We start from the raw sequence: 27,031 nt of genomic DNA on the forward strand, positions 1-27,031 counted from the left end.
CTCAAAGTTTATCAACGTCTGTGCAATTTACCAAATAGCATTTTAATAGGCAAATGAAGTGGAATTATCTCCCCTTCATATCTCAAACACATTTTAGCAATACCTAAAACATTGTGATCAAAACAGAATCTAATTAGACCTTCTAAATATAACCATCCAGCATTAAGATCAAAAACTACCTTCTAAAAATTACCATATTTTAAATCCTTCAACAATAGGATTATAAAAGTAAATACCTGGATGTTTTTAAGCTTAAATTTTTTAATTGTTTATTAACCCTTGTTACTTCCTCTGCTGTTATTCCACTTTAGTTCCATCACAAGAGAAGTTCATTTCACTCCTTTCCAAAATCAAGCTTTTGAAACAAATTTTAAAAGTCTCCTGTTTCTGCCTGATCTGTGGCTGTGCAGTGGATGAAGCATCAATCTGTAATGCCGAGATCACTGGTTCGAAACCCCTGGCTGGCCCAGTCAAGACACACACGAGAAGCAACTACTATGAGTTGATGCTTCCTGCTCCTCCACCACTGCCTTTCTTTCTCTCTCTCTCCTGTCTCTAAAATCGATAAATAAAATCTAAAATAATAAAGGTATTTCATTTCTAATAAGTTTCATAATCAATACACACACACACATATGCTAGGAGCCTAGAACGACTAAGATTACTAATTTTAGAACTGTTTCTTACCTGTTCATTATGAATCACAATTAATTTTACAATTACTATGTTTATAAGATTTCCAATACTTGAATCCTTGTAGATTGCTGCAACCTGCAAGGAAAAAAATATATAAAATAAATATTTCTTTTCAAAAGCAAATTGAAACCACTCTGAGAGCATCAATTCTCCAACCGCACATTGCAATCTCCTAGGGAGCTTTTCACATCCTGAAGCTCAGGCCACATCTCTTACCAATTAAGTCAGAATCTCTAGGGGTGAGACTCAGACATCAGTATCTTTTTAAATTGCTCAGAATTTTTAATGATTCCAATGGGAAGCCAACTCTGAGAAGCAGTATCCTAAATCTTGCTACTGAGATATGTCCATGGATCAGTAGTATCCTTATCACCTAGAGCTGATTAGAAATACAAAATCTCAGGCTCCATCCTGGACAAATGGGTCCAAAAATCTGCATTTTAATAAGATTTGAACATGCATCAGAGCTTGGAAAATACTGTTGTGGATGCTTCAGCAAGAAATTCACTTAATTCTGTATCACAACCCACAATTTATGTGCCCACAATACTCCATAATAAATAGGTTTCACCTGTTTTCTGGTAGTTTTACCTAATCTCTTCTGCCATGGTTGCATATTGCCAATTCTGAGTATGCTTATGATTTTTAATGTTGAGCATGACTGGAACCCATGCAGATGGATTCATCTAGAATCCCATACAGAGCCACAGAAGAGGTTATGGTCACAACCTGGTTCTTAATCCTCCCAAATTGAAGAGCGCAGTCCAAGAGGCACTCTGCATGGGCTCAGTTTGTGATTCATAGTTAAGGTGCCATCCAGTTCACTAATGCATATCCTCTCTTGTTGCCATCACAGAGGTTACCTCTGCAGTAGGAGAGTCTTCCATGGCCAATGCCTCTGCCTTGAACTCCACTTCTCTCAGTTACTTAGTAAATACTCAGCATCTACTCCTTGCTTTGTTGGCTATTATCGACATAGTCACTGATCTTGTGGAGAATGCAATTTGCTAGAAGTACCAGTAGTGGAGCCAAAGCTGCTTCAGCACAATGAATAACATAACTGCTTCTGCCGCTCCCTGGGCCACACAGTACTACCAGAACCAGAGCCAAGTGTCTCGAGGGGCCGCCACTGCAGGGTCAGCCCAGGCTTAGACATGCCAGCACCTTTCCTATTGTTTCAGCAGCACAGCCACAAACAGAGTCTGTCATCTTTCCTTGAAGTGATGCCTTTGGCTCTGAGGGTGGCAGTTTCTGGCAAGAGTGGTGGTCGCCCTGGTCGGTTTGATAATAAGTTAATACGAGACCAATCAGATGATTGGTGATTTCAAGCACGTCTGTTAGCACAGCAGTACTGCTTGCTCCCTTTAAAGCATGAGCTGTGGAAATCTATAGCTGAATCAATCAATAATCATTTTCCACACAACTGTTAAAAATATATCTACTGTATGAGAGAGAGATCCATATTTGTGAGTTTGGAGTTACACTTTGATTCTGTGATTTTAAAATTTGCTTTTCTAAGTCAAATTACAAAGTAATAGTGCACCTCAAATGTATGCACAAAGGCCTTTCCCCCTAAAAGGAAAATGCTGAGAAGACTATGTCACAGGTAATCCTGCATTCCCAGTGCTCCAGAATCAAGAGCGAAAGCATGCTGAAGTACTGAAAGGGCTTCTTTCTCTATTCATTGCCTCAAATATGTTGACTACAAATGACAACCTGGATGTTATAATGCCAGCTATAAAATACACAACCACAAAAATATTTTCAGTTTCAGAAGGAAACAGATGCTGAACCTTTATTAAAAAGTGACCAACCTACTGGCTGGAATTTGGAAACATATTCCCACTGTTCTGACAGCATATTTTTTAATATATAGCACAGCACAATTTCCTTAACATCTCATGGAAAAGATAGCTCCATGCAATATGGATAATTTTATAAAGCAGGTTCAAATTCTAACTAGCACATCTTGATCATACCGACTGATCACGCTGCTATCAGGATTAATTAAAATGGCGTACAAAAAGAATGAGACCAGAGCCTGTGTCATAAGTATCAATGGTAGTTATTACTACTTATGTAACTTTTTCAGAATAAAAGGCATATGCGATACATAATGCTAATTTTAGTACACGTGTTTCAAATTAGTTATCATATCATAGTATACCCAAATGTAAAGCAAAGGATCTAAGAGCATCAATTTATTTCTTTCAATATTTATTAAATATCTACCACCTGTCAAAACCTGTGTGTGTTGCTTTCTAGAGCAGGGGTCTCAAACTCGCAGCCCGCGGGCCGCATGCGGCCCTCAGACTAATCCACGAAGTTCAAAATATTTTGGATAAAATTAAGTAAGCCTAGGAGCCTACTTGTATTTTTCATTTCTCTAGCATCCTAGCTAGATATTAGCTTAGTTAACAGCAGTTGTGATGCGAACTACAGTTTCTGGTCGTTTTGTGACACTGAGTAAACTGCATGTACGATTGTGCTTGTTGTACTGATTTTTTTTTGTTTTCAACTGCAGTGAGAAAAGTGTTGCGTAACAGTTGCCTTTTGTAGACCTAGTGCGGCCCGCCGAATGGCTGTGATCTTGCTCTGCAGCCCACATGCTGAGTTGAGTTTGAGACCCCTGTTCTAGAGATAGAGATGAATAAGGCATGATCTCTACCTTTAAATTCAGTCTTCCAGGGGTAAAAAAACACAAAAACTAATGGTTCAATGTAAAGAATTCTTTATACGCATATACTCCCAAAACCTTTCAGAATAATATTTAAGCTTTTATATTAAAATGATGTTTCTTTAAGGTCATCTTGCTCATTTAATTGTGTGCACCTATTATTGTTTTATATATTGACCTTTATAACCTATATGCTCATACTCAAGATATGTATTTTATTGTATTTAAATGTTTAAAATGCTATTATTAAATAACCATTCAATTAAGCTGACTTGGGAGTCAGGCAGATCAATGATCATGTGGCTATAAAGCTATGTAATATTGTTATATATTACTGTAATTGCATTTTAGTGTGCTATGTATTAGAATTTTTATTGATATAATTAAAATGTATTTAATCCTTTATTATTTCAGTGTGTGTTTCCCTGATATATAGAGTTTGTATTTCTTTACAGGTCTCAAATAGTAAACACTAATTCACAGACCGTTAGTGAAAGGTAAAGAAATGTATGAATTATATTGTTTGAATATCTTCAAGAAAATTCTAGGCACAATACACTGCATGCAAAGCATGAAGAAAATTACTATCACCATTAACTGATCAACCATTTTGAAATAATTTCCATATAGAGTTTCAGCAAATTTTCATATATGACATCGTTAGAGACTACCTTCACTTTTTTATTATTTTAGCCATTTTTAAAATTGAGAGAATTGACATAAACTGTATTAAGTTTTTGTGTACATGAAACGTATTTGCTTAGATAACTTGATATATGTATATATTATAAAATAAGTTTAGATAACATCACATCACAGTTATAATTTCTTTTTCTTATGAGAACCTTTTAGATCTATTCTTTTAATAACTTTCAAATATTCAATACAGTATTGTTAACTATTGTTACTGTGCTGTACCTTATATCCCAGAAATGTTACCTTATAACTGAGAGTTTATACCTTTTAACTATCTTTATCTTCCAAGTCATCTATTAAGAAACTGATTTTTCTGACCTGCGGTGGCACAGTGGATAAAGCATCGACCTGGAAATGCTGAGGTCGCCGGTTCGAAACCCTGGGTTTGCCTGGTCAAGGCACATATGGGAGTTGATGCTTCTAGCTCCTCCCCCCCTTCTCTCTCTCTGTTTCTCCTCTCTCTCTCTCTCTCTGTGTCTCTCCCTCTCCTCTCTAAAATGAATTTTTTAAAAAAGCACCTCTTACCTAAGAGTGTGCCTTATAAAAGAAACTGATTTTAACAAGTAAACAAATTTTGCTTAGAAAGATCACTACTCTTGTCTGACCATTTTGTTTATAAGTTAGAAAACAACATTCCACATGTGTACAAAGTAAATACCTGCAAAGAATTAAGAATAAGCCAAACTTTGAGTTGAGAAAGGGAAAGGTAACATAAATGGTCTTAAATATGAAGGTAAACCATGTTTTTATTTTAATGTGGTTAAAAACCTTCCCATCCTGAGTAACATCTGTAAAAGCAACTCAAAGAACTGAAAGCAATGATTAAGTCAGTGCAATGCAAGTGAGGGTTTTTAGTGGATAAGCATCTCTAAATACCAGTAACTACAATTTAATACATAGGCCTCATTCCTAAGTATCACATGGTGCTCCTTTAATTTACATTGGTAAATCTATGACAAGTTAAATGTTATAAAATCAAACCTTTGTAAGCAAAATGGAATGTAGAGGCTTTGAGATAAATATTTTCAATATTTGTTAAATAGTAAGTCACCAAATATCAAAATGAATCTGTTGAAGATAGTAATTGCCTTAGTCTATGCATGCCTTGGTGGTTTAATAATGCACACATCAATGCCATTTCAGTGTGGTTATGTCACCTAAATTCTCTTAGAAGCTTTGGAATAGTAAATTGAACATCCCCACTCATTTAGCACTTACTTCAGTAGATATACTATACACCACAATTGTGTTTTTCCAAGCTAATTTTAATGTTAATTCCAAAGCTCTCAGACTAGAGATCACAAACCTATTTTTACATAATTATAGCACTCTAAAATGTGAATTAAATCACACATATTATTTCTATATCTCTGCACTTAGATATTGTTAAATTGTTGAAAGCAAAGAAAAACGTTAAAATAGCACAATTTTTACTTTGTGCAGGATGGGTAAGGACAGGCAACCTCTCTAATTTATAACCCATCAGTCCAATGCTGAAAGTGCTCAGCAGTTTATCTCCCCCGGTACCTGGAGTTCAACACACAAAAACTTCCTCTTCACTCTGTCTTTTCCTTAAATGGTTCTCAATCATATTCCAAGTCTAAAGCACATTTTCTTGGGGTTTTTTCCTAAATTACTATGACCAAGAACATTATCAATATCCTGAGTATGTTTGAATAAACTCAGTTAATGTCTTCTTATAAATTAGGACAAAATAGGTAAAACTTGAATTGGCCCCTTCCTCAGCTGCAAACACCTGGGGTCACTTAGGTGGAGAGAGCATTTCTCTTACCTCTTTAGAGCAATTTTGGAAATGGACTTTACAAGTGGAGACAACACTAGTCGGACTACATTATGCAATCTCTCCATAGTGTGACCAAGTGTCCCAGTCTGCCTAAAACTGAGGAGTTCCCAAGGACATAAGACTTTTAATAGTAAAACTAAGAAAGTCCCAGGAAAAACAAGTGTCACTTTTTCTCCAAGTTTACTCTCATCCTTAACTTGTTGATATCTATAAGTATTAGCGGTGATCACAGTTTTTCACTAATAAAATAACCATATATGTACAAAACCCTAAAGTCTGCTGACTTTCTTGTGTTATCTAAACATCACTTCAATGAAAGAGAAAAAAAGAATGAAAGAAAACACTAAACCTGGGCAATTTAGAAGTCACCTGAAATCTGACCTCTGAGAAGGAAAAAAAGCACAAACCAAACCCAAAACTACCTGAAAAGAGAGAGGCTTACCCTCTTCCACTTTTCCTGCCTCCACCCCCGTCTCTGGAATGCACTCCTCTGCCCTGCTGCACTATCTACCTCCCTGTGAGTGAGAGCTCAACAGGACCCAGCCCACTGCACTGACACACCTCCTGTCCTCCATGGTCGTTGGCTCCCCTCAGAATGGGACTAAAACTTTAAGAAATGCTACGTGGTCTGTTGCTTCCAGCAATCTCAGAAGCAGATTTACTTTTCACAAAGTGAAAAGGTCTGTCTGCTTTTGTCCTAAACTCTGGCTTTAAAACTCTCATGGACAACTTCAGTTATCTCAAGGTAGGCCACAATATCTTCTAAATGCTGATTCTATTAACTGATTTTTAATGTGAAATACAGATAATAAAACTTTTTGGAAGATGGCATTATTACCCAAACTGCATTTAGCTCTTCCAAAATTACCCTTGGAAAATTACCCTTGTGTTCTATTACTCCTTCTACTTAGGATTTCCAAAGCACTGATACCAAAGGTATCAATCATTTCACATGCTTCAAAACCTGTTGTGCTTATAAAAATCTATTATTTTCTTTTAGTATCACTACCCCTCCTCCCTAATTTTCTTAATGAATATCATTTCCTTTAAATACTTAAAATTTCAAAACTTATGCCACAGTGTTCCATATAATTGATACAATTTCCTACATATAACTGACATCTTTCATGTCAATGTTCTCATTAGAACCCCTTTCATAATCACCCAAATCAAGATGATTATATATCTAGATAATTATATATCTAGAAAATTAGTTCAGATTCAGAAGTTTAAAAAAAAGAAGCATCAGGATAAATGTCTACATATAACCCTGTTGTCATTTTAAAAATTCAATTCAATTAAACAAAACAAGTAGATGTTGGTATCAAACAAATTTCAGGAAGTCATTTTGGATCATCTCTTTTTTGTCTATTATGTCACATATTCTGAAAAAAGTACTACTTTTATTAACCATTCATTTTTTTCTTTCAAAAATTGAGTGCCCACTTTGTACCAGACACTGTGGTTAGGCAACATAGACCATATATACCAAGCACTCATCAGAAGATAAACATCATTATTATGTAAAAAAAATAATGGGCTTTAGGATCTTTAAGTCACAATGAACTTAACTGGGGATTTCTAGCTAAGGGAATTTCCAGTGGCCTATAGATGTGTCCTGGACAAGTCTTTTCAAACAAGAACCTGAATTCCCTATATGTGAAGAAAGGTATTTCCAGCTATGAGATATATTCTAAATACCCTGAATCTGTATTAATATGTGACCATATAATTCATCAACTAAAACAGGATAAAATACTTATGAGCATGAAAGGGAGGGAGTTTTCAGTAATTACTCCAAAATAGCAGGCTTAGATCTAAAAATGTCCAAACAGTAGATATATGTGTATATACATATACATGTGAATGTATACGTATAATATAGACAGTGGTGAAATTAAAATAATTGAACAACCAGTTCTTGCCCTAATGACTGTTTTAAGTATAAAAAAAAGATATACCAAAAGGTAGTTTATTATTTCATGCATTTAATGCTTAAATAAGAACAATAAAAGAGTTACACAAAGTTAGATTATGTTTTAAAATATTAACAAAAAATATTAAATAATACCTGACCAAAAACAATAAAACTGTTATTTAAGATATTTCCATATTGCTTCTTGATTGGCATCCTCACTTGAAATTTTTTTCACCTATGGACGGAATGAACATGACTACAGGCACTTAGAATATGCTGTTGCGCAGATGAACGTTAAAAAAGAGTAAGACATGTAAATTTGTGATTTCCACATTGAGCAGCTGCCCAGGTGTCCACCTTTGAGAGAACCCGGATTACCAGTGTCATTTTAACAACTGGTTCACTGAACTCAACAATTAATTGGGTATCAGTTCTGCAGAAATGGTGTGAACCGGCTGAATCCCACCACAGGATGTAGAATAATACCACTAACAAGAAATGGTGCTCTTCACTGGCGGTAGAATTCTCTTCTATGGATACGGGCACCATCACAGCACCAGAGATATTAACATCAGACCGTACACCCCAAGTTTGCCAAAGCAGCTCGATTAGTAATAGCCTGTCCTTTTGTCCCCATAAATACCCTTATAACTTAAAAGTATCATGCATTCCAATTTCTGATTTGGCCAATGTATCAGTAATAAAAATAATATACCCTCGCCTCTGGCAAAAATAGGGTACAATTTTTAAAATTCGGATTTCAAGGGCAAAAGAGCAATGCTACTAGGATCTTCCCTGTCACTAGGGGGCAGAAACCATTCATATGATGAAGTAAATCAAGCGTTTTCCACAAGTGGCTTCAGAGGTTTTTAAAAGTTTTAGAAAGGTGTCCAACTAAGAGAATGGGATATTTACTATACATCTAATTAAAGTAAATTTAATTATTTTTGCCTTAAACGTAGATACAACTCATTTACCTCTCGAGTTTGGGAAACGTTTAAAATTAAATGTGAGAAAAATATTACATCAAACAATTTTGGAAATATAAAGGACTTGTTCAGTTACTTACAATGGATATTAGAGTTAGTACATAGTGCTGCAAATTCTGTCCATGATGCTGAACCATTTTAGCATCTGCTGTCACCATAACTTCCACATATCTCGGATATGATAAAAAACGTTTTTTCCTGGAATGTAACTGACTTCTTTGATTTTCCAGTGATACGTTTTTTGAAGGGTGTCCTAAAAGTATTTCCTTTTTTATATTGAGCTCTTCATTCATGTTGCTGTGGTTATGAAAAGGTGGCGTGGTTTTCTTTATTTGACTTTCTGGTGGGCGGGGAGGGAGAATAAAATGTGCAGTCATTAAATTAAGTGACTAAAATATGACACAAAAAGAAGTAAAAAATATTTAATACTTACATAGCTTCTTCCAGTGTGAAACAATAAAAGCACAAAAAAATATTATTTAAGACAGTGTTATACAGCATTTTCATGAGTAAATAAAATTCATATTTTCATAGTACTAACAAAACTGTAGCTAAGTCTTATTTAAACAATTGTAACTACTCAAAACCATTAACCACTGCATAGAAAATAAAAATAAGTCAAGGAGTTCCTATGTTTTTTTAGTAGGTGAACTGGGCCCTCAATTTACTGATGGCATTTAATCTCACTACAAAGTAATCATACTGTGTAGGATAAAATGTTATAAAATAAAAAAACAACTTTTGTTACACAATATGTGAAGAACATAAAAAATAACAGAAAATCAACCCATATAAAAATAAGTAGCTTTTCAAACCCAGAAAATCAAATGTTGATAAATTTTATATTTGATTATACAAAATGCCTGATTACTTTTATGTTTTCTTATTTAAATACAGCACTGAAATTACTGAACACTGGAGGTTATTATAGCAACCACTTTCAAGTCCCATGCATTTACAGAAGCCATTTCTAAATTCTTGATAATCTGTGCTAATGGAAAAATCCATAGGCAGAATGAGTACTTGACCCTATTTTCCTTCTTCAATGTGTTCCTCTACTTTTCTCTCCTTTCTTATTTTTCTCTGCTAATTTAATAATAATTGTTTGGTGAAAGTATTTGGAAAAGAAAAGTGAACCTAAAAAAATCAGGTAAGAAGAAATAAAAGTTCCTGGATAAATAATAAGCCAAATAATGAATTCCAAAACAACCAAGACTAAGTTGTAGTATAAGAATTAGACTTAAGACTGTATTTTAATAGAGAAAGAATTAATTTCATTTTAAAGCAGAAATCCTATGGTTGTAAGATGAAACTAAAGTTCTAAATATTGTTTCCACAGATGAAATTCTTTGTCTAATTCTTAAAGCCATCCTGCCTTTTAATATTACTATGCTTTTGGATTTTAAATTTTATTCCAGTAAGAAATTCTCGAAATTTGGCAAAATGAGCATACAGCGCTAAAACTTTGTTTTACCATTCTTTTTTCCTGGGGTGATTCACCCAGTAAAATACCCATGACCAATTATTGGACCCTGAAGACAATCACAGCTGTACTTATAAATACATATCTCAGCACTATCAGGGCAACGGTCAATATTCATGTTTCAATTTATTCATTCCCCTATTTCATTTATTCAAATAGACATTTATTAAGTACCTTCTGTATGTTGGGAAACGTTTAAAAATTAAGGCACAAACAGCACCTCATTTAGTTTACACTCTAGTAAAAACAGATAATAAATAAGCACATATTTAAGGATAAAATTCACTTAACTTTAAGTGCTTCAATAACAATTCCACCGAGACAAAATGAATCTACCTACCCACATGGCTAAAGTGTACCAAGTACTGGTACAACCACTTTGGTAAGCTCTCTCTAACAATTTCTAAGTGAAGCCAGACATGTATCTTCCCCATGACAATGTAATTCTACTCTTACATATTCACCTAAGAGAGGAAAAACATATGTCCATAAAAAGACTTGTACCAGAATGTTCATAGAATACAAACCAGAACACAGAGCCAGGAAATAAACCCTTACATATATGGTTAAATGATATGTACCATAGGTGCCAAGATAATTCAGTGTGGAAAAAAAAGTCTCTTCAAATGGTGTTGGAAAAAACTGGATATCTACATGTAAAAAAATGAAATTGGACTGAAATCATTCATAAAAATTAAACTCAAAATGGATGAAAGCCCTAAAAGTAAGACCCAAAACTCAAACTCCTAAAAAAACAGAGGAAAAGCTTAATAACATTGGATTTGGCAATAATTTCTTGGATATCACACAAAAAGCACAAGCAACAAAAGAAAAAAAATGAACAAATGGGACTACATCAAATTTGTAAAAGTCTGTTTAAAGTCATTCAGAGTAAAAAGAAGACCTATTAAATGAGAGAAAATAGCCTGTCCAGACTGTGGAACAGTGGACAGAGCATCGGACTGGGAAGCAGAGGACCCAGGTTCGAAACCCCAAGGTCACCGGCTTGAGCGCAGGCTCACCAGCTTGAGCATGGGGTCACTGGCTTAAGCATGGGAGCATAGACTGACCCAATGTCAGTCTTCAAGCCCAAGGTCAGTGGCTTGAAACTCAAGGTCACTGGTTTGAAGCCCAAGGTCTCTGGCTTAAGCAAGGAGTCACTCACTCTGCTGTAACCCCCCGGTCAAAGCACATATGAGAAAGCAGTCAATGAACAACTAAGGTGCCACAATGAATAATTGATGCTTCTCATCTCTCTCCCTTCCTGTCTGTCTGTCCCTAACATTCACTTTGTCTTTGTCTTGCCCCCATCCCCCCCCAAAAAAAAGAGAAAGAAAATATTTGAAAATAATATATCTGGTAAGGGGTTAATATCCAGATTTAAAAAAAAAACACACACACAAATCTACAACTCGACAAAAACAACAAAAATGAGCAAAGAACTTAACTAGATATTTCACCAATGATAATATACAAATGGCCAATAAGTAAATTGTTGGAGACTGCAAGACAGGGTCCTTGTGGTTTAGATTTTGGGGGGACCGAGGTGTGGGGGACTGGCAGTAAGCTGACAGTCTGCCCAACCCCACACCTCACTTGCTTGGCTAAGTTGCTAAAGGCTAAGTTCTTCCCCCAACACTTCCATGTTAGCTGTGAGGCTGGATTGTTTCTACTCATCCTATCCACCATGTCCCTCGGAGAGACTAGAGGCAGTTTTCTTTTCACTCTTTGTTTTGTGAAGTTAAGATGTTATGCAGGGTAGAGGGTTTTCTGCACTTGGAAGAATTCTTGGGTTGCTTTGGAAATGTGACTTTGTATCAGAGATCTCTTTGATTTGCTAATGACTTTGCTCTGCCCTATAAATAAAGCAGTTTGAGGGTTGAGATTTACTCTTGCAAGCTATCAGTGTTGCAGAGACCTCCCGATCACATCCTTTTTCTATCTGAGCTTATTTCTTTATTCTGCACCATTCTTACTCAGGACCTACTAGCTGTGCTGGTCCGCAACAGCAAATAAAGAGATGCTTAACATCACTAAATCATCAGAAAAATGCAAATCAATGCTACAACACAGGTATCACTTCACACCCTTTAGGATGACTACTATTAAAGCCAGAGGCCTTGGACAGTTTGCTCAGTGGATAGAACATCAGCCCAGCATGTGGAAGTCCCAGTCTGAGCACACATGAGAAGCAACCATCTGCTTCTCTTCCCCTCTCTCTCTCCTACTTCTTTCTCTCTTCCTCTCTCATAGCCAGTGACTCAATTGGTTCCAGTGTGACCCCAGGGACTGAGGATAACTCCATTGGTCTGAGCATCATTCCCAGTGGGGGTTTCCAGGAGGATCCCAGTGGTCCTTTCTCAAAAAAAAAAAAAAAAAAAAAAAGGCCAGAAATGAGTGTTGGTGAAGATGTGGAAAAATTAGTCCTTGCAAACTGTTGGTGGCATTAGAACATGGTGCAACTGCTATGAAAAACAATATATAAAGGTGCCTCAAAGGATTGCAACTAGAACTACCATATGACCCAGGAACTCTGTTTCTGAATATATATGCAAAAAAAATTAAAAGCAGGGTCTTTTTTGTGTGTGTGATAGAAACAGAGAGAGACAGAGAAAGGGACAGATAAAGACAGACAGAAAGGGAGAGAGATAAGAAGCATCAATTCTTTGTTGTGGCACCTTAGTTGCTCATTGATTGCTTTCTTATATGTGCCTTCACCAGGGGGCTACAGCAGACCAAGTGACCCCTTGCTCAAGCCAGCAACCTTCGGTTCAAATTGATGAGTCTTGCTCAAACCAGATGAGACCACACTCAAGCCAGCGACCTCGGGGTCTGGAACCTGGGTCCTCCGCATCCCAGTCCAACACTCTATCCACTGCACCACCATCTGATCAGGCTGAAAGCAGAGTCTTGAAAAGATATTTGTACCCAAGTTCATTAAATTATTCACAACAGACAAAAGGTGGAAGCCACCTAAATGTCCATCGATGGGTAAAACGGATAAATGAAATATGATATACATACATACAATGAATTCAGCCTTAAGAAAGGAGAAAATTCTGTTACATGCTACCACATGGGTTAGACTTCAGGATATTGTGCTATATAAAACAAGCCAGTCACAAAAAAGATAAGTCCTGTATGATTTCATTTATAAGGAATCTAAAATAGTAACATTTTAAATTGAGTGGTTGGTTGCCAAGGGCTGTCAGCATCTGAGAAATCTCCCAAAGTCTGTTCTGCCTGAATGCTAAGAAATCAACTCTCTCTCCAGCTCACACTAGTAAGTAGAAGGGAAAACAATCCAATTAAGGAAGCACTGGGGCTTGAAGGAGTCAAACTGTCAAAAGGTCAGCTAGTAGAGATGGCTCTGTGCTAGAACAATAAAAGAAATAAGGACTCCAAACTAGAATGAAAACATTAAATGAGATATGTACCATAGGGAAAAAGTTTCTAGAACAAAAATACATAAATTTCAAATTTAATTCTTCAATTCTGGAGGAATTAATCAATAGAAAAATAAGAAAAAATAACTAACATCAGAATCCGATAGACATTAACAGGATACAAGCAACTTGATGCAAACAAATTTAGAAACTTTTTCTAGAACATTTCTAAAAATATACAACAATCAAAACTGACCCACAAAATATTAGAAAGCCTACACACCTTCATAACTTTTTACAATTGAATCTTAATCAATTATTCCTAAAAAATCCAACCTCAAAGTGCTTCACCAATAATCATCACTAAATGTTGAGTGTCTATCTCCCCTCCTCTCAAAAATAAAACAACGAAAAAAGTTTAAACAGCAATACTCTCTCAAATACTTTTAAAAGAATTGAAAAGAAAAAAACAATCCCAAACTTTTTTCATGAGATTTTTTAGAAGATGCTGCAACAGAGTATCTTCATGATCTTGGTTTAAAAAAAAAAAAAAGAACTCCTTAGAACACAAAAAAATCTAACTTTTATAGTCTTTATGACTATTCATTTGAATAAATGAAGACTTCAAACTTGTGTTCAACATAAAACACCATTACTGGAGTAGGAAAAGGCATCTTCAATAAATATAAAAACAACGAAGAGCTTATATACAGATTATATAGTTAATTACAAATCAATAAGAAAAAAGACAATAAAAATAAATGAGACATATTTCACAAAAGATAAAATTCAAAGGCAATAAATGTATAAAATGATGTAGAAAATTACTTATAATCAGAAAAATACAAATTAAAACACAATAAAACATGATTATATACCAAGCCAAGTGGATAAAATTAAAAATACTGACAAAACAGGTATTGAAAAATAATGCGGGGCACTGGAACTTCTCATATTTCGCTGATAACAGTAAAAATTAGCATATTTGCTTTGAGAAATGTCAGTGAGGGAGGAGAGAACACAGGTCACACAGCTTAGAGCAAAAGGGATAGAGTTATGGTTTACCATCAACTTTTCTTGTTTACTTTTAAATCTTAATGACTGTAGGTGTGCATATATAACTCAAAAATAAGCATATTACCAAAGAAAAACAGAGATACTCAGTAGAACTTCCCATTTTAAGGGGACAGATGATTTTAAAGAAAGAGTCAGCAAAAGTAAGAAAATGGGGGGGGGGGAAGAAAACAACATTAGAGCATCATTAATATAAATAACACATATTGCTTACTGTAAGTCAAATCCATTTCTGGTATTCACTCATTTGTATAAGATAAGCACTATTGCTAATTCCATTTTACAGATTAGTAATCTACAACATAGAAATCAAGAAACTCACAAACACAACTGATCATTATTGGAGCTGAAAATAAAAGAGAACCAAACTAAATAGATCGTTTATTATAATAAAGGTGAAATACTGCAACACAAGACAGCATGAATTTTGTCACTCCCATAAGTAAAAGGTGATAAAAATAAATACAACAAATTTTAATGTAGTTGAAAAGCAAAATTAAAAAACACATTTTTTGCCCTGGCTGGTTGGCTCAATGGTAGAGGGTCAGCCTGGTATGTGGAAGTCCCTGGTTCAATTCCCAGTCAAGGCACACAGGAGAAGCGACCATCTGCCTCTCCTCCCCTTCCCCTTTTCTCTCTCCTCTCTGCCCACAGCCAAGGCTCAAATAGTTTGACAAGTTGGCCTGGGCACTGAGTATGGCTCCATGGCCTCGCCTCAGGTACTAAAATGGCTCAGTTCCCGAGCAACGGAGCAGCAGCCCCAGATGGGCAGAGAGCATCGCCACTTAGGAGGTTTGCCAGGTGGATCCTGGTTGAGGCACAGGTAGGAGTCTGTCTCTTCCCAGACTCTCATTTAATTAAAATAAAATACATTTTTACAAATACACATGGCTGCAATTAACTACATGGGAAGAAAGCAACAGATGACAAACAAGATTTAGAATTATGGTCACCTTAGGTGATGGAGAGGCAGGTGGACAATATGGGAAGGCATTTGGGAGCAGAAGTATGTGGCTGCATGTTGGTTTTATCTAAGTAGTATTTCATATTGGCTCATATATTCATGATATGTATAATATTATCAACAAGTTATTAGCAAATAATAGTAAACAAAACTAATTCTATTAAAGCAATATGACAGCTAGCCTCGCTATTGCTTCAATAAGGCTAGCTAAAGCAGGAAGACAATGAAACGAAATATACAAGTATAAATATTAGAAAATTTTTTCATGATTTTGCAAATCAACAGCTTCTATAACTAAAAACTACAAGAAACTCAACCTAAAACTTTTAAACCAACAATCTTCAACACAAGAATAACTAAATAATGGAATACTATGTAGCTGTACTATGTAGCTATTAAAAAATAAATTGGGTCTATGTGTTGTGATATGAAAGGATGTCCATGATGTTTTTATTTAAAAAAATGTAAGTAGCAAAGTAATATGTATAGTATAACCCAATTTTTTAAAAACCTTCCAAAATAATACAAATATATATTCATAAAATTATGTAATGAACCAAAAAGGTATGCAAGTATACACCTCAAACTTTCTGGCTGTATTAGATAGGTATAAATGAAGAGAGGGAGAAGAACTATAAAACTCTTTAACATCTCAGTGTTCTTTAAATCATTGCAATGAACTTGTTATTACTGTAATTTTTAAATTATACTACAGTCGTCCCTTGCCATATCACGGTTCACTTTTCGTGGTCTCACTGGATAGCAAATTTTAAAATTGTATATATATAATTTTGTATCATGGATTTTTCACTATATCACAGGATTTTGCAGTATATAGGTATTTTTATATATTTATTATTTTAATTATTTTTTCAGTAAAATAAGCATTTTCTAAAGTGCAGAAAGTGTTTATAAGAGTGTAGGAAAGGTTAATAACATTGTGGGAAAGGTATATTAAAAGTGTGGGAGGGTTTATAAAGCCTTAAAATATATGTAAATAATAAAATATATATAAGGTCACTACTTCATGGATTTTTGCCTATCGCAGGGGGTTCTGGGACCTAACCCTCGCGATACACAAGGGACCACTGTACTATTTTTTTAAAAGCATCTGTAACTATTTTCCAGGCTAACCATTTACTATTACCCTTTTTTTTGTTTATATTTAAGCCAAGTAACAAATGACGAGGTGACCTTTCCAAATACCCTAAATAAATGAGCATATTCAATTCAATTCAATTACATCATTTCTATGCAACACTTGTCTTTCTAATTATGTTCCATCAAGTCAAATGCTAAAATAATGTCTGGTCATTTAGTAATAACAAGTGTATTATAATCCAAAACTAATTTAGATCAAACCAAACCATCAAATCATGAACATCGTGCAACAAAGACAATCTGAATATAACCCTTATTATAGCATACTGTATTTTGAAATGCAAGAAAATTGTTAAAGCTAATAATCCTCAGAATATAAACTACCAAAAATTGTTAAACAATAATGTAATTAGAAACACATAATGCTACTTAAATGCCCCACACTTTGGGAAAAATTTCCTTTGACCAATTCTCTAATACATATGATTAATATAATTTTAAAATAGATTGGCATTTATTTAAGAAAAAAGCGGAAAAGAAACCAGACTCTACTGTTATCTTAGTTTTGGGAATCTGTGGTCCTCTACACACACAGTTCAAAAGTAGTTTATTTGATGCACTGTTAAGTTTAGCTGACAACCATTCCATAGCAAGAGTTTCTTGATAACAAGGGCAGTTTGTTGATTCACATTCTAGTATGAGCTTCTTATCTCATTGTAGATGGGTTCTTCGATGAGCTTGGGTCTAGCATACCACCATTAACATGAAACAGCTGTCAGCCACACTCTCCTTGACCAAGAATCTGGTTGGCCTGCTTGAGCAAATTTCTTTAAGCTTCAATAGGATCATGTGCTAACTTTGAGTAGAATTACAATGTATGAAATGAGGTTCTTAATTGTACTATGTCACAGGGTGGTACTCTAAACTTGGCCTTAATTATCCATCATCAGCCTGGGACTGAGCTAGACTCTTGACATTAGAACTGAATACTATATAAATCTAACTATCTTCATGCTTCTGGCATACAGATGTGATGACAGTGTTAATAACTAACATAACTGATTACTTATATTAGGTGTAGGCAACCTATTAAACAGTTTTCCTGCACCTCTTCATTCACATCTCACCATTATGGAAAGAAATTATCACTAACATATCTACTTCACAGAATTGGGGGCAGGGGGAAATCCCTGTTTTGGCAAAAAAAATAATTTTTAGTGAATGTATAGTAATTAGAGACCTATAATTCTATTTGAAAATCCTACCATAGCCTCATATTCAAAATATACAAAAAATGTACAGAAATAAATGTCATTTTCATCTCCTATTCCAAGTTTCCCTATTTCGACTACTATGAGCAATATCCTCTAATATCCATGACACATTAAACTGTATACTACCATTGGCTCTTCTTTATCTTTGCTATTTCTCCTTCAAAATGTTCCTAGTATTGCACCTGTTGTCATAATGCCCTTGCCTCTAAACTCATTCAAGTCTTTTTCACCTGTAATTAGAATCATAAATGCAAAATTAGACAGTCTCCCAAAGGGTCCTACTACCTTTAATCTCTTATCCCTCCTATTCATCCTTTATTAATATCCAAAAAAAAATGATTTTTAGGAATATCCCTTCTTTTTTTTAGGAATATCCCTTTTATCTCATCCTTACTCAAAAATTTCTATGGGCCCGCATTGCCCACAAGATACATACCAAGCCCCTGACAACCACCAGCCCACCACTAAACATACTCATCACCAGTCTATAAACTCTCTAAACACTGAGATCACTTTTGGAGGGCAATGTGTTCTGCTCTCATAAGTTCTCAATAAATGTTCATGAAAAGAAGCAGAAAGGATTAAAAGAAAGCAAGGAAAAATGATGGAAACTTGGGATGGAGATTGAAGAAAAGACTATATTGAGGAACAAGGCAAAAGAACTTCAAGGTAAGGGTGATATTAATTTCAATGTACAATAACACACTTAAAAGATGAAAAGGTTGCCTTTGACTTTCCTGATATCAAGTATGAAATTCACTTTGGCCTCTATACAGAGGCTAGAACAATACTATATTTGGCCAAATGAGAAAACAAGCTTTATACTTGTCTAATAGCAGGTAACCCCCCATTCTAAATATGAAGGCACAGAATCAAATGAAGTATATCTAGACCATCAACATTTCAAACCACTTGTTAAATGCCCAGGAAGACTCCCAACTCAAAGAACTGGGTGTGCTTTGAAATAAGAGTGATCATATCAGATATATTATAAAATCTAATTTATGTTTTCTTATGATTTAAACTGTTTTATGGGTTTATTATGTCCTAAGTTGCCAAACTGAGTTTCGTTACTAATACTACTATCGTCAACAACAAACATTACTTAATGAGTGCTCGCTCTCTACCAAGTGCTGGTACACTTCACATAAGTAATCTCCTGTACTATGAACAACTCCATAAGGTAAGTACTATTATTCTCGTATTTTATGCATGAAGAAAATGAACAGGAATGTTAAGTAAACTGCCCAGGGTCACATAATAAAATATAATTTGGAACCTATTAAGTTTTTACAACAGTAGTATTCTATGACAAAAACTTCTAAAAATCTATAGTCTTCCATGATTTGTCAATAGTATTAGAACTCTAAATCACCATTTCAAAGACATTCACAAATTAATAATTAGAACTGCACTTACTACTACTAAGTTTGGAAAAGACTGTGGAATTGCCTGTGGCCTGCTGAAACTTGAAACATAAAAGAATCATTACATCATTAGTCCACACTGCATCCCTGAATCAGTTACTATTACAGTGTGCATTGTGAAACAGACATGTGACACCCAGGTTACATGCTATTTCATCAGCCATCAACTGAATAAGTGGCATAACAAAGAAATGAATTCAGATTTCCTCAATATCAATTATTACATCTGAATGCCACATCACACGACTCTTCTAAAGGTCACATATGGTAATACATGCAGAATGTTAAGAATTTCGTAACCAGGATCATAATGGAAAATGCTGCCTCCTACAAAACTAAAAGAGGAACTAGCTACTCAAATTCATTAAATATGGGTCTATTTCTCCATGCATTACAAAAATATAGAGCTGAATCAAGACTGGATATAAATGCAGCTAGCTCTACATTGCATAGACTTGAGAAAGATCTGGTACTGTCCTTTCATTCTAGCGGCCCAAAAAGAAAAAAAGGAGGGCACTGGAAAACCCCTAAAATCACTCCCTTTAATCCTACATCCAGCAAGAAATTCTAGTCTCTTGCTAACTGTGCTGAAAGGGCAAAGAGTACATTGGTCAAGTATTACAGAGTAAATACCCTTTCTTCCACATTCTCAAGAAGCCAACCCATGGGGATTGCTCTAAAAATCTGTAAGACATATTTTCCTAATAAGCTCAATCAAGGATTTTTGCACAGATCATGAGTTGAAAATAAACACACATCCATTCATAAATTCAAAGCCTTTAACATTTCTTTCTCAGTGGGAAGGAATATTCACTAAGTGTCTCTTTCCATCTTTTGGCTTCCCAACCTCTACACATGAAGAGTACAGAAGAGAAACTGTATCCCTTGGCCTTTTACAAAGTACTTTTCCACATAGTCAAATCCTATCCTCTGTCAGGAAATCTAAGCAAAATGAGACTAAGACAAACTAACCAAAAATGTAACACAAAATTCAGAAGAATTTAGATAGACAATTATATATTTAACAATGTGATATATAAAACTCCCACTCTTATCATTTCTTGAAAAGATGCTTAAAAATCTTAGAAGGTAAATGCATTCCTTAAAAAAAAATCAGTTATTCAGAATTCATGTTGACCACATATCTAGTGAACTTATTTTGCAAGTGTGGAGGGCTGTTGGTTAGAATATAGCATAACACTATTAAAACTGACACAGTACAGAACTCTGCCTTATCAATCTTATCTTGCTATCTTCAGAAGAGCCTTCGGGGCAGTCCACTTCTAAACTATATCCACTTTCTATAACTTAACAAACAACATAGAACTCCCTTTGTTCTCCAGACTTTTACTTGAGTTGCTCCTGAGTTAGAAGAGTTCGCACAGTATCTGTTGATCTGCCTCCTGTACGTGTAATCATTCCAAAAATGCTTTGAGGTCATTTTAAGTATAAGCACTCTTAAATCCTGCCAAAATGCAGTTAGTTCAAAGTGGGAATTTACAAATATTATAACTTATTTACTCTCTTTCAATTCAAGTACTGGTATAAGATTTTTTTTCTACACAAAGTAACTCATTGAAATGAGCATGAGCATTTGTTTCTTTTGTTACTAACTATAATTTATTTTTATTGAATATTTTTGAAAAAGTTATAACAAAAAAAATCTACAATGTAATCTAAGCTTAGGCTTTAACTCATTCTTTATATTCCTGCCATTATAACTGACTCCTCCAGGCTCTACAATTCCTGAAAACAGCTTTTGACTGAAAATAGAATTCTCGCGTGAAATACTCCTCTATTAATATTTACTTAAAATATTTTCAAAAATAAAAGGTATCTTTCCAATTAAATTTAACATTGAAAAACTTAGGTCTAATTAAAGCCATTTACCAAATGAATATAAACTGTTAAAGGTAAAACCACTATGTGGTATCTTACTAGAACTTAAATATCTTTATCATGGAATCAGTTTCCATTCACATCGGTTTTATCAGCTTTTATTAAGTCCACTATTTTTAGTTTTGGACAAAGGTGTGAAACAATCAAACTCTGAGATCATTAATAGATCGAACTCTTATTTTCAAGCACGTATTTTTTTTAAAATTATCGATTGGTTTTAGTACGAAAGAAAGGAGAGAGAGAAACATCACTTTGTTGATCCACTTATATATGCATTTATGGGTTGATTCTTGAATATATCCTGACCAGAGGTCAAACCCGCAACCTTGGGGTCTTGGGTCCACACACTAATCAACTGTGCTATCCAGCCAAGGATCACAAGCAGGTGTTTCGTTATTTGACTTTATGCTACATCTCAGAATAAAACACAACTTATTTTTTAAAGATTTTATTTATTCATTTTTTAGAGAGGGGAGAGAGACAGAAAGAGAAAGAAGAGGGGGAGAAGCAGGAAGCATCAACTCCCATATGTGCCTTAAGCAGGTAATCCCAGGGTTTTGAACCGGCAACCTCAGCATTCCAGGTCGACACTTTTATCCACTGCGCCACCATAGGTCAGGCCATAAAACATCACTTTTTAAAAGAATGTTCCATCAATCTTACTTAGCACCATATTAATCTAACATCAGCTCACTAGATATGTTTTCATCTGTGTATGTGCAGAAGAAGTTGCAGGCTGCAGACTAACAGGTCAGACCAAGGGAGTTTTCCTTTCAGTGTCCTGGCTCTCTTCCAAGGAAGAAAAGCCCAAGAAGCAGCCTCCCTGGGGTAGATCCAGAGGTCTGGATGTTCTCCACATGAACTAATGTATCTGTCGCCTGACCTGGCAATGGGCCCACCTCTCACACCAGCAGTAATGACATTCACCAATATGAACCATCATCATCCCTTTGCCGTTTTCTCTGGCATTTGTACTCACTATAAGCGTAGCTCAGTCTCATGTCTTTAAATAGGGCTGCTTTTGAATGCTGCAATGCTGAATCAGATTCTAATTGCAAATAATTAAAATCTTTGCTTCCTCTTCACAGGGACAGCATCACATGGCTAAGCAATAGAAGCCAAAGATTAAAATTTACTTCACTAAGCATTCATAATTAAGTTGTGTTTGCTAAACCAACCAAAAGAAAACTGTAAAATGAACTATATGGCTGATTCATGATTTAATACCTTAGATAGAAAATTCTACATTTATGGCTCTCCACAAATATATTAAATAATTTTCACTTCCATCCTCCACCTGAGAAGTAAATCTAAAAGATTAAGTATATAAAAAAATGATGATGTCCTTAAACAATTCATATACTATGCCATTTTAACCATTCTTGTCCAACATGCATTCATCTTCTTCGCTCTTTGCCTATACAATCAGGAAAAATTTTCAGACCAAATTTAGTCATGAACATATCAATAAATGTACAGACTCTAAAGAAAATATTACCAAATCCATTCTGGTAAAAAACACAAGATAGACTTACCATTTGAGACCAATTGATTAAACAAAGAAAATAATTACACAACTACTTTGATATATGCAGAGAGAGAAAAAACTTGATAAAATTTAATATCATTCATGTGTGTATATATATATATTAGTGAGAGAGAGAGAGAGACAGACAGGAAGGGAGAAAGATGAGAAGCATCAACTCATAGTTGCAGTACTTAGTTGCTCATTGATTGCTTCTTATACGTGCTTTGACCAGGAAGAGGGGGGCCCTCCAGCCAAGCCAATGACCCCTTGCTCAAGCCAGTTACTGTGTGCTCAAGTCTGCAGCCTTTGGGCTCAAGCCAGCAACCATGGGGTCATGTCTATGATCCCACGCTCAATCCGGCAACCTCAGGGTTTAGAACTTGGGTCCTCAGTGTCCCAGGTTGACGGTCTATCCACTGTGCCACCACCTAGTCAGGCCATAATAAAAATTGTTAAGCTAGGAATGTAAGGAAACTTAATCATATAAAGATATAAAGGGTGCCTACGAAAAACAACAGACATAATACCGGTACATATTAGAAAAGGTTGAAAGCTTTCCTTCTAAAATCAGTGATGAGACAAGGATTTTCATTTTTGCCATTTCCATTCAATGTTGATTTAGAAATCCTAGCCAGTGCAATAAAGAAAAAGAAATAAAAGACTGAAAGATTGGAACTCTCAATATGACTGTTCATGTACAAGAGTATCTATTAGAATATATGAGCAAATTTGCTGAATATTAAGTTCAATATTTTAAAAATTCCTTCATTTTTATTATTCTACATATCACAAAATTTAATGTATCACTTTTTTTTAATGAAGGTTTTCACAACAGGATTAGTCCTCAACAAGGAAGGCCTAAAGATAGTTCATCTAACTGTCCTCCCATTATCTTAGCTTTATAACTTTTATACATGCAAATATTCTTGAACCTATTCCAATCAGCACAACATTTAAGGTTGCCAATCATTCTAAGTTTGCAGAATTCAATAATCAGCACCAAATCATGTTCTTTGAATTTTCAACACCACTTAGCCAATTAACTAGTCCAACCTTTTTGAAAATCTTTCATTAAAGCTTTGGGACACACATTTCTCAGTTGTCTCACTACCTCTCTGGCCTCTACACTTCAACTTCCTATCTTTTTCTTCATCTCCTCAGCTGCTAAACATTAGCATGCCCCATGGTTAACTCTTGGACATTTTTCTCTTCTGTATCTAATCCATTCCCTATACATTTCAAACAACCTTATATCTTTAAATATCATTTCTATTATCTCAAGCTCAGACCTTCATACTGACCTTGCAACTCATATATTGTATTGTCTACTTGTCTTTTCTCCATTTAGGTTTCTAATTGGTACCTCAAACTCAAAATGTCTACAATCTACTGCTGATATACCTTCCTAAACTTGTGGTTCCCACAGACTTCCTCATCTCAGTAACAACTGGATCCTTCCATTTGCTTTGAGAGGAGGAAGAACCACCTTAGAATACTGTGACAACTCTCTTACTCAACCCTGAACCTCTGTACCCACCCACCCACCTATCAACCTGACCATCAAAATGGGCCCTGGCTGGTTGGCTCAGTGGTAGAGTGCCAGCCCAGTGTGTGGATGTCCCAGGTTCGATTCCCAGTCAGGACACACAGGAGAAACACCCATCTTCTTCTCCACCCTACTCCCTCTCTTTTCTGTCTCTCTCTTCCCCTCCTGCAGCCAAGGCTCCACTGGAGCAAAGTTGGCCCAGGCGCTGAGGATGGCTTCATGGCCGCCACCTCAGGCACTAGAATGGCTCCAGTTGCAAGGGAGCAATGGCCCAGATGGGCAAAGCATCATGCCCTAGTGGGCATGCGGGGTGGATCCCAGTCAGGAGCATGCAGAAGTCTGTCTCTCTGTCTCCCCACTTCTGACTTCAGAAAAATACAAAAGCAAAACAAAAAAAAAAAAACATAGTGTCAGGCCCCTTCTTACAACCTTCATGGCTACCACCATAATTCAAGACCTCATCATATCTCAACATAATTCTTTCACTATCCTTCTAACCCTCCCTGGTTATACCCTTGTTCTGCTAGTCTTTTCTCCATCCAACAAAATAAGCAATTCCTTTGAAATGTAAGCTGATCATGTCACTCCTCTGCTCAAAACCCTACAGTGGCTTCCATTGTTAGAGTTACAGTCAAAGTTGCTATTGTGACTTACAATGTCCTATGTGTTGAAGTGGATTTACCATGAACCTAAAGCAGCTTAAAATTCTGGTCTCTCAGTTACAAGGACCCTTTCCAAGGCCTTGGATGAAATGTTAAGACTTCTGTATTCATAAGTATTCTATTCTTTTTCTTAACCCTGCTAATGTGTTTAATTTTCAGGCCCACACCTGGATTCACCCATAACTACATGATCTAGCCTCCCACTACCACTCTGGCTTCATCTCCTGATGCCTTCTCTCCCTCCTCACAGCATTTGTACCTGTACAGGCTGGCCATGAGACAGACATGTTAAGCAGGCCCCAGAACCTCCATAGCTCCAGTGAAGGAAGTACTCTAATAACTTACAAATGAATAAACAAATGGATAAACAAATCCATGTTGGGACAAAGTTGAGGACTCATCCTCCAGAGTTATTAATGTGGAACAAGAACAGGGTCTCCTCTTAGCAGTCAGCTTTTTACTTCATGTATTCAATGTCCAACCCCACCCCAGAATGTGAAGCAGGAATAACCTGTACACATGTCTGCACCCCACTCTTGTGTTCCTTCTTCTGGCCCACCTTGAGGTGGGAAACAAAGGAAGGCTTTTGATTTATTGACCCTATACCATAAATTTTCTCTTTCCTGTTGAAGACTATGACTGAGTTCACCAGGGCTAGTAGCAGACATACTGAAGAGAGTGCTCATGCAGAAATTTCTTCCATTTTCTAGTTACACAATCAGATTTTAAAAGTCACAACCTAAATTCTGCCTTGGCCTTTCGATTTGCACTCTCCAATTAAAAAAACTAAGAGGTAGTCATCCGGTAATTCCAATATCCTGCAAGATATGCAAAATTATAAAATACTGCAGCAGTGAAAAGGTGAGTTAACTGAAAATTCTGAACAGTTTTACAATAACAGTTCGGGTTCTATTTTTTACCATAGTCTGTATTTCAGTGACTAATAATATCTCTAGTCTTCTGTCCATTCTCTCTCTCTCAAAACACAGTTTAACTGTTAACCCATTAAACTCACAACATACCTGTCTTCCTCTGCTTCTCAGTTGTTGGCATCTCTTTTGCAGTTGAGGCCAAAGGCCCCTCCAACATAATTCGCTCAAAGGCCCCTCCAACTCATTTTTTCAACATCGATATCATAACTGTCCACTCTTTTGTGCATGTTCTCATTTTCTCTAGCCAGCATCTATTCATCTTACTTCCCACAACAGTCCCTAATTTTTCTTTGGATACCTACCCCCACTCCCCATTCATTTGTAGCCTATAGTTTGTTGCATGGTGGGATGGTGGGTCTGGCTGATTACAGCTCTGCCTCCAATAACAGCAGTTAGCTGAGGCCAAACAAAATAGTCATCAGACCCTATACCAGGACATTACTTTGAACTACTGGGGGAGATGACCTCTAGCACCCACTGGACTTGTGTCAAGTTAAAGCCTAAATCCTTTAACAGGGTTTAACAGAGACCTTTATAAGTTTGCTCCTGCTTACCTCTACAGCCTCATATAATCTTCTCATCTCCTGGAATTTCGCACTTCTTTTTTTGTCTTAAATTTTCCACTCCAAGTCAAGTCTCCCTATATCACCATCCATCCCCCTCTACTATCCTCCCCCTCCCCCCCATAAGAGGTTTCCCTCCTGTAATCCCCCTGCCTTAAATAGTTTTAGTTCCCTAAGGGCTTCAAGTCCTTTCCCATCTCCAGGTGTTAGCACACGCTGTTGCTTTTATCTGGAACACATCTCACCCTCTCCTCTTTCCCTGACTAACTAACTACTCATCTCTTGGGTCTTAGATAATAAGCTTTTTCTCGAGTAAGCCTTCTCTGACTTGCGTATCTGAGTTGGTTGTCCTATGAGATCCCAAATCATCTTTTCAATGAACACAACTGTCTTACACACCTGTGAACAGAAG

General features: G+C 35.9%; 1 protein-coding gene across 1 annotated transcript in view; it reads right to left on the reverse strand.

Moving 5' to 3' along the window:
* The window catches only part of ADAMTS20 (ADAM metallopeptidase with thrombospondin type 1 motif 20), a 202,543-nt gene that overhangs the window by 134,842 nt on the left and 40,670 nt on the right, over nt 1-27,031 (reverse strand). The window contains exons 4-5 of the mRNA XM_066365793.1: nt 8,861-9,120; nt 688-771 (exon numbers count right to left, since the gene is read on the reverse strand). Of these exons, the coding sequence (XP_066221890.1) occupies nt 688-771; nt 8,861-9,120 (344 nt within the window). The remainder of the gene's footprint in view (nt 1-687; nt 772-8,860; nt 9,121-27,031) is intronic.

This window comes from Saccopteryx leptura, chromosome 2, assembly GCF_036850995.1.
Source record: "Saccopteryx leptura isolate mSacLep1 chromosome 2, mSacLep1_pri_phased_curated, whole genome shotgun sequence".
Taxonomy (NCBI): Eukaryota; Metazoa; Chordata; class Mammalia; order Chiroptera; family Emballonuridae; genus Saccopteryx; species Saccopteryx leptura.